General features: G+C 40.4%; 1 protein-coding gene across 2 annotated transcripts in view; it reads right to left on the reverse strand.

The window, feature by feature from the left end:
• Positions 1 to 2467: 2467 nt before the first annotated feature.
• The window catches only part of MORF4L2 (mortality factor 4 like 2), a 15581-nt gene continuing 3937 nt past the window's right edge, over positions 2468 to 14111 (reverse strand). Inside the window, exons 1-4 of one of the 2 annotated variants that reach the window (XM_012928404.2) lie at positions 13867 to 14023; positions 12441 to 12531; positions 5099 to 5194; positions 2468 to 4058 (exon numbers count right to left, since the gene is read on the reverse strand). In XM_012928404.2, coding sequence (XP_012783858.1) covers positions 3168 to 4034 — 867 coding nt within the window. In that variant the 5' untranslated portion in view covers positions 4035 to 4058; positions 5099 to 5194; positions 12441 to 12531; positions 13867 to 14023 and the 3' untranslated portion in view covers positions 2468 to 3167. Of the gene's footprint in view, positions 4059 to 5098; positions 5195 to 12440; positions 12532 to 13866; positions 14024 to 14111 lie in introns of those variants that run through there. The other variant, XM_058658194.1, reaches the window with a different exon arrangement.

Genomic DNA, 14111 nt, shown 5'->3' on the forward strand with positions numbered 1-14111 from the left:
ACTTATGACTGTTGCCGAAGGACTATACTATTGTAATAATATAGGAGAAAACAGTGGGGGAGGGGAGGATGAGAAGGATGGAAGGGGAAGTCCCTGAGCCTATGGAACTGTATAATGAAAAATAAAAAATAAAAAAGGGAAAAAATCTAGTCAGGGTCTGGTACATAGTAGGGACATGGCAAGCAGTGGCTTTTCTTATTCTATTAGTACTCTTTGGATTGGAAACACACAAAAACAAACACACACAAATAAACATAATTCCAGATTACAGAATATATTTCAAGGACATTATCTTTTGTTTTTTATATGACTGCTCTGTTGTTGTATCTTGCCTATCTAATAACTTCATGTTTTATTAGTTATTTAAAATACTTATGTATTCAAATATATCCAACTTTTTCCATAGTCATCTGCCAATAATCTAATATTTAGTAAGATCATTCCCTCAGTCAAGCTTACAAGGTTTTCATTTTAGGCAAACTGTGGTTTCATTTAGAAAATCCAAATCTTTAATCAATTTGGAATATACTTTGGAATAAAGTGTAACACACACACTCACACACACACACACAAATCCAACACTCTTCAATATTATCTTCTTCAGACCTTTCCTGACTATCTCATTCTGTGGCTATTTTATTCTTTTATTACTAAATGTTTCTTTTAATATATATATATATAAATTAAATACAGGCATTTCCATTCTGTTCCTCTGATCTACTTTGGTATCCACAAGAAAGTGGTTTTTACAGAACACTATTTTTAAAACTTTCATCATTATTTATATGAAACGCAGAGTGACACAGAAATCTTTCATCTGCTGGTTCAGTCCTGAAGGATCACAGCTGACACGCCAAAGCTAGGAGCCAGACACTCCATCAGTCTTTCACATGTCAGGAACCTATGCATCCAGGCCACCATCTACTGCCCTCTTAGATGCACCCAGGAAGCTGGACCGGAAGTGGTATAGCTGGGATTTAAACTATCACTCCAGTATGGTATGCCAGGTTACAAGTGGTGGCTTAAGTCACTGTCCCACGGTGTTGGCCCCTAAAAAGTGTCATTTAACAAAATTTTATTATATGACTCCTTTTCTTGTTAAAAAATTTCCTAGTTTCACTGTCTTAAATATCACTGGCTTTATTAGGTTTGAACTTCATTTGTATGTCAACCTGGGAGAGATAACTAGAGAACTGTATGTATAATCTGATCCCCATTTCTGCCAAAAATGTGTTTTTCACTGCAAATGTGTACACATGCATATAAACCTCAAGATAAGTGACCCTGTATTAACTAGCTATTTCAGGTATGTGTATGCTAAGGATGTCCTGTGTTCCCCTCCCAGCCACTTTGCTCCCTGCTCTGTGTCTCCCAGGTTTACCTTTGAAGGTATTCCTTGAACTCAGCCTTCAGGTTTGGTCAAAGGGAACCCAGCAGGAGATAGAAAGGAAAAGATCCTGTACTTACTCTTCATCCTGGCTGATGTTTTTTCAGTCTTTGTGAGGTGATGTCATCCTGAAGAGCACAGCTGCTGTCAAGTGGTCCTTTCCACATACCCAGATAGCACTGCAGGACTGTCTCCACCCTCTTCTTTTTGCTTCCTCTCCCATGCTGAATGGTATTAACACTGTTATAGCCTGCTCATGCTTTAAAAAGCCCTATGTTGAACTCCCAGCACCTCAGAATGTGGCTTTTTTTGGGGGGGGAAATAGGGTCTGATAACAGAAGTTAAAATAAGGCCACTAGGGTGGCCCACCATCTAATGACTTGTATCTTTACACTGATAAGCTGGGGAAGAATTATTTTATTCAACTTGTGCAACAATCCATTCTGGTCATTTTTTGCTGGTACTTAAGAGTGATCTAGTAGGATTTTGTTTTTTTCTAAAATTTCTACAATAGTTATGGACTACTTTTCTTGCTAAAGCTATGAAAACATTGTCTAGAAAAGTAATAGTGTGGCTTGACTAGTAAATTCCCATGTTAAAATGAACTCTCAAGCATAATTATCCAATATCACTCCACACCTTCATGGATTTTCCTCCTCTAGAATTCTCAACTGCTTCCAAGGGATTATTAACCGAGAGGGAATATGATACGTGTGGTGGAAGGTGTCAGGAAGCCTGTCAACCTTGGTCAAAGATCTTACAAGTATTCCCAATAGATGAGTGAAACTTAAGTGGCTACCCGTGCTTTGGTGGGAAAGGGCAAAACTCTGTGTAAGGAACTGGAATAGTAGCCACACTAAATGGCCTATTATACCAGCTGTACTCACAGGGCAAGTGGCAATCAAAAGAAGCCACACTGAGAGGGGGACAGGAAGATTACTGGCCTGACAGGACATATTCCTGACTGCCACACCAAGCAGGAAATGGAATCTTGTTATTAGGAGTCATGGACTCCTCAGTGATACCACCTAGATCTTTCTCCGAACAAGTTGAATCTGTCAGCCCCAGTGACATTAAAAGTACAATACACATTTCTTGCTTTGAAACTTAGAAACAATTTTTATTTGAGATCTGAAATACAATTCCTAAAATATCAACTTCTCCAGAAAACCGTGGCTACACAATAATGCATTGCCTCTATCATGTTAGAACGTGCATTAGACTCAAATACAAAAACCATGAAACAAATCACCATCCTTCAACAATTTGAGCAAAGATAGAATGCCTAAGGAACAACATAGATGGATTGCAGAGGATGGGCTGTTTTTACCTCAAGCACCATAAAAAAAAAAAAGCACAAATGCATGGGTTTTCGGGTATATACATTAAGTTGAACCTTTGGCACTAGGAATCAGGGCGTTTATCTTTTTTTTTTTCTTTATCACATAGCATTAACACATATTAGAAAATCGTGTAGTGTCAAAGGATGGAACCACCAGCATTCAAGCAATGTTGTCAACTATGCAACAAAATGTTCTACTGAATTTTTCTTCTTTTTCTAATTACTGCATACACTGGTAGCAACTTCAAAATGAGAAAAAGGAGTTTGCACTCCTTTTATTTTCTGTTAAATATAGAACAGAAAACAAACTGAAACATAAGCCCTGTTATACATTAACAATTTTAAAGAACATCAATTGTACAAGAAAAAGACTAGGAACCAAAAAAAAAAAAGTGTTTTACAGATACCAGACATTAATGGTGAGTGGTCAGTAGACCCTCACAGGGCTTTGCGGTGGTACTCAGCAGAAGCCACTTTGTAATCGCTGGCAGTAAACAGAGATGCGGAATTCTTTGCCAGATATTTTAGGAAATCATGCAAATAGCCCAACAACAGAGCAAGGCTCTTCTCATCAAGCGGTGTATAAGCCAGCATTGCTCCAATTCTCACAAATAATCTCAGTAGGTGTGGTGCCCCATAGACCTGGGACATTGGTGCATCAGGGTGGGCCAACAGAATCTCAGCATACTGGGGCCTCTCAAACTTGTACAGCAGCTGAGTGCCCAACATCACATTGAAATACTCCTTAATCCCTCCCACCACCTCATTAACCGCGTACTCCTTGTTATCGATGTTGCCCTGTGACTTCTTGCAGTTGGCATATTCTTCCAGGATAGCATCAACATTCTTCTTAGCAGGGAGTTGAAACAGCTGCTTCTGCCTGGTTACCAAGTCCCAGTCCTCAACAAGCCATGGTTTTAACTCTTCAGGAATCTTCACTTTAACTTCCATTCGATTCTTGAATGCATCCTCGCTCTCGACAGTGGGATCAGCCCGTGCCCTCTTCTTACGAGGGGGCTGGGGTGCTTCGCTGGTGCTTCCACCATCTCCATTTCCAGGGGTCTTCTGCTTGTTCTTTCTGGTCTTCCTCACTGATCCAGAAGGGGGGTTCTCAGCCGAGCGACCCCCCCATCTTCCTGGCAGAGCTTGTTCAGCATTCTTCGGCTGCTGGCCAGCTGACTTCTTTCCTGAAGAGGCGCCTCTCATCTTACTTCTCTGCATGTTGCCTCTAGTTGGCTTTTTGAAGTTGTCTTCTTCTGCAGATTGGTTTCCACGAACTTGAGAGCCCTGCTTTCTGGAACTCATTCAACCCTGTTTTTATTCCAACCACTGTAACATATAAAGTATTTTACTTGTTTGTAGTCTAGAGGGACCCTTAACTGTGCCTCATAAAGGCCCAGTAGAGCACAACATATCTCTCTCACAATGTAAGTTTTAAATCCTATTTCGGAACCTTTTTTGGTGCCTTTTCTACCTCCCTTCCCCTCTTTCTCTGATCCTCACCACTACCCACTATTCTCAACTTGCCTGCCCAGGTACTCATCAGACTTGCCTCCAGTTTTTTAATCCCACTAAAAAGTATGAGTGTCCTTTAAGAGAAAGCACCAAAATGAGAAGGACTCTACAAAAGGCAGGGGAGTAATGAAGGAACAGAGGTCTATTAAGCTTTTTCATCATATACCACTGCATTTTTGCTTCCAACAGGTACTATGGTAGGTGCTAGAAGATTCAAACATCTAAAGTGATCATGATAAAAACAAAGCCAGTATGGGATAGTTACAGGCACAGAGTATTTTGGTGGCAGACAAGCCATCACTTGTTGGAGGTAGGACAGTGGCTAGGGAGAAGCTAGTGAGGACTCCCAGGTTTTGAGGATGTGTGATTAGATCATTAGAACTATCACAAAACATGACATGACTGCTTCTATAGCAGGAGCAATTAGATTAGAGGGACATGTTATTCAATATCAGGTCCTATCACATGTGAGGTGTGTATTTCAAAGAGCATTTTAAAGTTTTGGGGAGAGAAGTCAGAACTAGAAGTGAGATCTGAGAGTAGTTGCCATATAGCTGGCAGCAGACAGCAGGAAAGCCAATGAAATCATTCACGTGGAAACAGAAAAAGAATATGAAGTATTAACTCCTGGGAAATCTGAGGAAGAACACTATTTAACTGGTGAGCACTGAGAAGGCCAAATGAAACAAATGGCCACAGCAGCCACTGGATAATTAGGAGGCTAACATTTTGAAGCCCAAGTTGTGAATTCCAAGAAGGGAACGGAATAATGTACTGTGAGGGAGGACTAGAAAGTCAAGGTTGCAAAAAATAAATCTTAGCGTGTGGCAGATAAAACAATTCTTTTCACTTACACAATCTTTCTTCTTTCCTTTCCAAGAATGCCTAGAGATTTCCCGGATTTTATAGATCTTCTGAGATGGTCTGTTGAGTGGAGTAGGAGACACAACCTAGAAAATAAAGCAAGTATCTGCAATCAAGGTGAACTTCTGTGAAATCATCTAGGAAAAAAATGTTGAATTGTGACATCATAAAGATCTCTGTGCCATTGGCTCTGAGTCCTATAGAACATGGAAAAGTTATCCCCAGCTTTCACAAGCTCCTGTGAATTTCTGAAACGTGATGTGGCTGAATAAATAGCTCTATACACTGCAGGAATACTTAGATGTATCAGATGCTCACTGTCGTTTCTGTAATGTTTGCAATACTGAAGAACTGGAACTACACATTCTTCCCCAGGGTATACAAGTTCTGTACGCATTCAATAATAAAACATTTAAACGAAGCAAAGGAAATCCAGGTATACATATGCAAAGATGTTCAACAGATCAAGTAGATAGGGAGGTTGCAAAATACTAGGTACACAGAATTCCAAAGGGATACACAGTCCAGGCAGAGAAATAAGCAGTTCATCTCTGAGTGTAACCTTGTTTCATGTCTAAAAGCTGCCCTGCTAAAGTCAGTGTAACCTCTAAGAAAGGGACACTGGCTGATCAGCCTCACAGCAAGTTTCCATGGTAACTATAATTTTCACAGGCAGTGAAGTTCCACTAGCCCATTTCTAATCCTCAAGTATATACGGACAGGGGTGCTCTGAAGCAAAAATCAAATAGGAAATGCAAAAAAAAAAAAAAAAAAAAAAAAAAAAACCCTAAACCCCTCTATATCATAGAAAAGAAGCCCCAGAGCTGCTAGCTGTTATTAAGCAAACAATACCTTCTAAAAGAAAGGCTCAAAACCTTGAGTACAAATTAAGGAGCAAAGCCAGGCTTCGGGACATCAAAAGCTGTGAATGTAAAGACTGATCTAACAAAAAGAAAAAAAAAAAAATCGAAAAACAACAACAAAAAAAACCCACCAACAACAACCACCAAACAAACAAAAAAGATTGTTCTGTGTGTTATCAGGAAGCTGCTGGCTCAGAGAACAGGCACATCTTGTATTACTGGCGAGAGTGGCCAGTGCCCTCAGACATGTTTAAAACAGGGACTGGTGTGATCCCCTAGTGCCTAACTCCTCGCCTGACACTCACCAGGATTCTATATGGGCATCAGATTGTATCCTGGCTGATCCACTTCCCATCCAGCTCCTTGCTTGTGACTTTGGAAAGCTGTAAAGGACAGCCCAAAACTTTGGGATCCTGTACCCACATGGGAGACCCGGAACCAACTCCTGGCTTAGGATCAGCTCAGCTCCAGCACTGTGGCCACTTAGGGAATGAATCAGTGGATGGAAGATCTTTGTCTTTCCTTCTCTGTGTATATCTGCCTTTCCAATAAAAAAAATCTTTAAAAAGTTTAAAACAAAAAAACATGGGATTTCATTGTAAAATGGAGAGAAGGAATTAAGAAAAATCCAGGTGGGGCCCGGCATGGTGGCCTAGCAGCTAAAGTCCTCAACTTGAATGCACCAGGATCCCACATGGGCACCGGTTCTAATCCTGGCAGCTCCACTTCCCATCCAGCTCCCTGCTTGTGGCCTGGGAAAGCAGTGGAGGATGGCCCAAAGCCTTGGGACCCTGCACCGGCATGGGATACCGGGAAGAAGTTCCTGCCTACTGGTTTCGGATTGGTGCAGCACCGGCCATTGCGGCTCACTTGTGGAGTGAAACATCGGATGGAAGATCCTCCTTTCTGTCTCTTCCTCCTCTCGGTTATATCTGACTTTGTAATAAAAATAAATAAATCTTTTTTTTTTTAAAGATTTATTCATTTTATTACAGCCAGATATACACAGAGGAGGAGAGACAGAGAGGAAGATCTTCCATCCGATGTTTCACTCCCCAAGTGAGCCACAACGGGCCGGTGCTGCGCCGATCCGAAGCCGGGAACCTGGAACCTCTTCCAGGTCTCCCATGCGGGTGCAGGGTCCCAATGCATTGGGCCGTCCTCGACTGCTTTCCCAGGCCACAAGCAGGGAGCTGGATGGGAAGTGGAGCTGCCGGGATTAGAACCGGCGCCCATATGGGATCCCGGGGCGTTCAAGGCGAGGACTTTAGCTGCTAGGCCACGCCACCAGGCCCAAAAATAAATAAATCTTTAAAAAAACCCAGGAAGCGCATCATGAGGTTTGCTTCTATAGTTAAAAAAAAAAACAGAACAAAACAAAAAAACCCAAAACCTACAGAACACAAGATGGCTTAGTGTTGGCTCAGACTGCAAAACATACAGAGCCCGACTAGACAAGAGCTATTCCGCAAACTATACTTAGGCCATCTGTAATTTCTTTTTTTTTTTTTTTTAATATTTTATTGTTATTGGAAAGCTGGATATACAGAGAGGAGGAGAGACAGAGAGGAAGATCTTCCATCCGATGTTTCACTCCCCAAGTGAGCTGCAATGGGCCGGTACTGCGCCAATCCGATGCCGGGAACCTGGAACCTCTTCCAGGTCTCCCACACGGGTGCAGGGTCCCAAAGCTTTGGGCCGTCCTCTCCTGCTTTTCCCAGGCCACAAGCAGGGAGCTGGATGGGAAGTGGAGCTGCCGGGATTAGAACCGGCGCCCATATGGGATCCCGGGGCTTTCAAGGTGAGGACTTTAGCCGCTAGGCCACGCCGCCGGGCCCGGCCATCTGTAATTTCTAAGTGTGGAAGAACTTGAGAGTGACAGCTGAACCTCCTATACTATCCATGGTACTGATTTAAGATTCTTGTCCACAAAAACCACAAAGAACTCGATCTGGTCCTCATCACAGTGGATGAAATGCCCAACACGTCTACAGGAAAAATACCTGTACCGCTAGCCAAGGCTTGCGTACCCAGTATGGAGAAAGCCAGAAGCTTTTTAGAAAGTATTATCTCAAAGTTTTACTTTTATCTGGATGTCCTACACAAGAAAACAAGTAACCACTATCACCTGAGAATCAGGAGCCAGACACCAACCACTTAATATTTGCTCCTCCCTTATACTATGGTGTCTTTGCACCTTCTATCCCCTTTCCTGGAAGCCTAACACTGCTTCAAGGGTGCCCTAATGTGCTGGGCACATTCTTTGCCCCAAAGCTTATACATTGCTTTCTAAGCCATTTAAAAATAGGAATTTACCAGTTTCTGTTACCTGTCTTGGCCTACCTAGTCTTTGCTTCAATCAGATGTCCTCCCCCTTTCTCATCTGAACACTCAAAGTCCCAAACCCTCTTACAGCCCTTTCTTATTCTAGGCATTTTTTCCAGAAATAAATGATGCTAGCACCCCAAAACTTACTAAATATTTCATGTGTTAATTTTGCTTATGGAGCCGATACATTGCTTGCTATGGAACTTGCATTAAATCTGTGTGGGGTGTTTTAGCACACAGAGAAAATGAAAGCACAGCTGGGACAGCAGTTACCATTTTCCCACCTGTTCTCTACAAGTCAGCTTTAATCTAAGGCACAAAGTGAGAAAACACTTGTCTCAGCTTTCTATAATGTTGCATGTTTAATCTCTAAATATACTTAGATAAGCTGACACAGGTTAGCCTACCTTGGAATTTAGCATCCTGCAAAAATTACAACTAGCAATTCTTTTGTTTTTCTCCTGGAAACATCTGGTATACTCTCTCACTACCAACCAATTTTTAAGTATTCTGTGAATATTTTTTGTCATAATTTCCTATGATTCCTTTGAAACTCCAAGAAGTGGATTTAGTGAGCAAAGAAGTTTCTAACACTTTTAACACCAAGTTACTCTTCCCCTCCAACTTTTACCAGTCCCAGAAGTGGCATGCAAAATGCTGATCACTCAACACTCAGGTCAGCATTGCAAAAAAATATATATCTTCATCTAAAAATATCTGTGAATTTTTTTTAAGGAGAGAGGCTGCTTCCAGTATGTATTTGTTAGTGTACCCACTGCGCATGCATCTTGAGTTGGTCCTTAGTGCTTTTAATATCCTTACATGAGCTCTTTATAAAGACTGTCAGCCCCAAAATATTTCTAAGGTGTTCTTTTAGTGCATTATATTTCCATTTTTCAAGTTTTACAAGCAAATGTAGAATTGTCCATCCCATTTTTAAGTTTAAAGACCAAGGACAAATGCACCTGGGAGTATTTGTAAATTTTTACTCAACAAGCTATATATTTTCCCCCAAGGAACAAAATAACTGGTGTAATTATGATTCTTTCATAAACCTATTCATACATACTGTATAAAAAATGTGCAACTGTTGCTTCATTCCAACACTCCCAGGAATATCCTCTGAAGAACTGAGAATGCTTTCAAATATTTTAGGCATATATTCACATATATAATAAAGCATACTTTGAAAATTCAATGTGTGCGTTTTATGTAACACTTTCTGCTCTTTGCCTTGCCCCCCTTCATAGGCATCATTCAATGCCAGCACATACCTACCTCTTTAACATCCACATTATGTTCTATTATAATCTGCTATGTACTGTAACTACATTAAAGAACATTTAGGCATTATCACAAAAACGCTGAACCAGACATTGATTTTTAGAAATTTTAGAGCATTAGTTAACTATCTCTCAAGGGCATATTCCAAGACCAATTACTCAGTACAGAACCATTTTAATTTGTACTCGGCAAACACAGAAATTCATTCTTCCAGGTCTTCAGCAGGATTAGATACGCCATTGTTTTCAAAAAATTTTTTTTGGCCAATCTAATATGTGATAACATATTCCTGAGTTTGTGTGGCATCTATCACCTTTTCATATATTCATTGGTCAGTTATGCTTTTCTTACATGAATATTTTAATTTGCTTTTCTACTAGGTTTGTTGCTACTTACTGATTTCCAGTAACTTCCTCCCAGAATTTCACTTTTTAAAAATGTACCTAATGGTATCTTAACATGCATATGTGTGGACCTCTCAGGATTATGATGTCAATCTTTGCCTTTTTGACTTTTGCTTTTCAGGTCATCTTTGAGGAAAATGTCCCCAGACAGATATTATAAAATTGATTTTCTGTATCATTTCTTAATGTTTTTAATTTCCTCCAAACTTTTCCAAATATTCATTAATGAATATTTATGAATAGTGAAAAAATATCTTTTACCCAATGGTTGTGAAATGCTATTTTATAGTATTCTAGATTCTCAGAGATATATGAGTAACTTAATGTACTCTACTCGCAATAATTTAGACTTTGATTTTTAAAGGTATCACTGACCCTAGGCCACCTATTTGTGGCAATACTGTGTCTGTTCTCCTACCATCCTCACATTGGTTAAATTACTGGCTTACTAACTTAAACGATGCCTTTGGCTAACACTTGTAAGCACGCATTAAGGACATTTGATGCAGTATTATTTGAAATAATAACCCACTGGAGTCAACCTAAAAATCTGTCAATGGTAACTTAGCAAAGTAAAGTGTCGTGCATGTCCTAAAATGGAATATATTGCTAATTAATGGACTTGAAGTGTGACAGGAATAAGACAGAACTATAATAGACATCAAGACAGACAAAACACAAAGCAATACCAACAGTGTAACACCATATTTGAATAAAGAAAAATACAAAATAAGACTATTCGCATTTCAAAAATGCTTTAAAATTCTGATTCTCGTATGCTTTGTAACCTGGGTCTCCCCCCTCTAAGATTTTACTCATCCTTGGAAGGATAAGTCAAGATCCTTATTCTTTTCCAGGTCACCCTGACCCCTGCTTTCTTTGAGCACCTTTAAGGCTAATATTCCTCTTCCCTTTGTTCCTTAATTATTCTCTAAATGGTTTCATATACAGGTGTTTCATGCCTGTGCACCGAATATAACTTCCTCAGGGCAGTGTCCTCTTCTGAAATATGTATTTCAGAAGAGACAAAAACAGAGGACTCCATGAGAAATATAGCTTTTAAGAGATTGAAAAGCCATCTTTCACCTCTTCCTGCAAGGAATGGGAAGCAAGACGCCAAATGTTGCCATTTTTGTGCATGTGTCACAAGGGTGACATTTTCTATGGTTTGTAAGACTAAACCTTTGGGCCCGGCGGCGTGGCCTAGCGGCTAAAGTCCTCGCCTTGAACGCCCCGGGATCCCATATGGGCGCCGGTTCTAATCCCGGCAGCTCCACTTCCCATCCAGCTCCCTGCTTGTGGCCTGGGAAAGCAGTTGAGGACGGCCCAATGCATTGGGACACTGCACCCGTGTGGGAGACCCGGAAAAGGTTCCAGGTTCCCGGCTTCGGATTGGCGCGCACCGGCCCGTTGCGGCTCACTTGGGGAGTGAAACATCGGATGGAAGATCTTCTTCTCTGTCTCTCCTCCTCTGTGTATATCTGGCTGTAATTAATTATGTTGTGGACTACCTAAGTCCTTGTTTGTTACTGTGCTAATAAACGATATTAAAACCAAAAAAAAAAAAAAAAAAAAAAAAAAAAGACTAAACCTTTAAGTGCAAATATTATGTCAGTTATATCCATCTCCTCCTTGGATCTTAAAACATTTCTTTTATGTTTAACATGCTTTTTTTTTAAGGTCTGCACAAAGAAAAGATGCAAAATTTGTTAGGTTGAATATAATTAATAAGTTAAAATTATAGCACCTGGAAATTTCCCCATAGATAAATATGACAACATACTTTAAACTTTTTTAGAATGTTCGAATAAGTCAGAAATCCTAATTCCAGTCCTAGTGGTAACTGATGCTTCTGGAAAATGAAGAAATAACATTAATTTTTTTCTTACAATTCCGAAAGAGGATCCAGTGCTTCCAGAAGTATGTGCTAGATGTGCATGCGTAAAACAGGATATAACAGAGCCATTAGTTTTTATCACAGCAAACACTTAATTGCGCCTGACGTTGTCCTGGTACTTTACGTGTAATCCCCTCAACAATCAAATGAAGCAAGAACTGCTATTATTATAATCTCCATTTTACAGATAAGGAAATTTAAACGCAAGATGAGTGAAGTATCTCTCCCAGAATCAGACACTGGCAGAGCCATGGTTTAAATTCAGGAAGTCAGTACTTGCTCTTCACCACCAAGTTAAGCTGCATGTGGGATGCCCTCCCCCAACCCCAAGAAAACACGAGTTTGTGGATCTGCCATTGGGAATCAATCTTAGCAGAATGCATGCAAGCTGGTGTCTAGCCTCTTTTTATACTGGAAGCATGTTACGCCATCCTCCCATTCTCAGAATGTGGACTACTTTCTCAGAAAGGAGCTTACTAATTTTCCAAATATTTCTGTAAGGATCTGTAGTGTTATGCTGTGTGTGAGCTAAGGCCAGGGGAAGGGAGTCACTTACCTAAGATTCTGTAATCAGGACCGGTTCTGCAATCAGGATCAGGGCTCCTGATCCTTACTGGATAGGAAACTTAAGCTTTTCTGGTGGTGATCTAGAGGTCAAACAAAGGGATAAGAAAGGACATTAAAAAAAAAGGTAGGAAAGGATGATTTTCTTTCCCATCCATAAATGCGATTTTATCACACACAAAGGACACCAAAGCTGATAAATAATGTACAAGCACTTCATTTTCCTTTCTTGTGGTCCAATTTTCAACTGTATTTTGTTGTACATTTCTTCAATCCTTGATGAATTAAAAATTTCCCCCCTACTCATTATTAAGGATAACAGTAAAAGGAAAAAAAAAATGTAGAAAGACTCCATCATCCAGCTTCAACAATTACTAACTGAAGGCCATCTTGTTTCATCTATAACCCCACCCACTGCTCCCTCCCCCTCCCCGACTTTTTAAAGCTCACCTAATAGCTGATTTCTATTATTTTATCGTGGAAAATTTCAAGCATATACCAGGAAAAACAGACTAATACAAGGAACTCATCTGCCTGTAATTCCGCTTAAACAATTAATAATTTACGGTTAATTTTCTTGCCCCTATTCCCCTCCCCCTTCTCTCCTACCGCTGAGATTATTTCAAAGGAAATCCTAGTCATCAACGTATTTTAAAAATAATTGTGAGCATAACGTTATTTAATCCACGCAAAATTTTTGTCAAAATCCCCTAAAAATAAACACACCATCTGAAAACATAACCACAATTACGACCATGACTACTAAAAATCTGACATGAATTCCTTGCAAAACATCAAATATCGCATCTGTGACCAAATTTCTCTGACGCATCTTAAATACCCGTCCATAGCTGGCGTAGTTTTGAATCAGAATCCAAACAAGGCCTACGCATCGCATGTGGCTCATTTTTCTCCATTCCCCTCCTCTTTAACTTTCTAAAATAGCAAAATTTCAATCCTCGCTATTTTGAGATAACTCCCAGATTGGTAAAAATTCATTCTGTCTCTTTCATTTTAATCTTAACTTCTCCTAGGTAAGAGGCTGAGAGGCAGAAAAGCGACGATGACGAGCCAATTTACGTAATTCATATTTTTTTCTCCTGCTACGTGGATATTTCTCTCCGTAACAATAGCTAACATTTTGCGGAAGCACGTTTCATATTGAGCGTTTCATACACATTAATAAGGAGCACACATCCCTGAGCACACGTTTCTGAGGCAGACACTATTATTATCACCATTTTACAAACATGGAAACCGACACAGAAAGAACAGGAGCCTTGCCCAAGCGGGGCGTTGCCGAGCAGGAACCAGAATACAGCTTTGCCCCACCGAGAAGCAACTAGCTCACGCTTTCTGTAAAAACGCTGAAAAGAGAAGACCATCAGCCCTTTTATCCCACCCCCACACCCCGAAACCTGAAAGGAGAATCCAGTTCTTCCTAGGAGCCGACGTGTGTTCACTGCCGTCTCTCCAACCGCCATAGTAAAGCCAGGTTTCTCCGGCAACTGATATCCATACGGAGACACGTCACCCGCGAGGCGGGCTTAAGTCCTTGAACCAATCACGATCGTCTTGTCTAAGTTTTAGAATGTTCCATAACCAAATGATTGGACAATGACTCCAACGTCAGTAATGACAGTCCGCCGCAGTAAAGGCGGGC

This window comes from Ochotona princeps, chromosome X (genome assembly GCF_030435755.1).
Source record: "Ochotona princeps isolate mOchPri1 chromosome X, mOchPri1.hap1, whole genome shotgun sequence".
In the NCBI taxonomy this organism is placed as follows: domain Eukaryota; kingdom Metazoa; phylum Chordata; class Mammalia; order Lagomorpha; family Ochotonidae; genus Ochotona; species Ochotona princeps.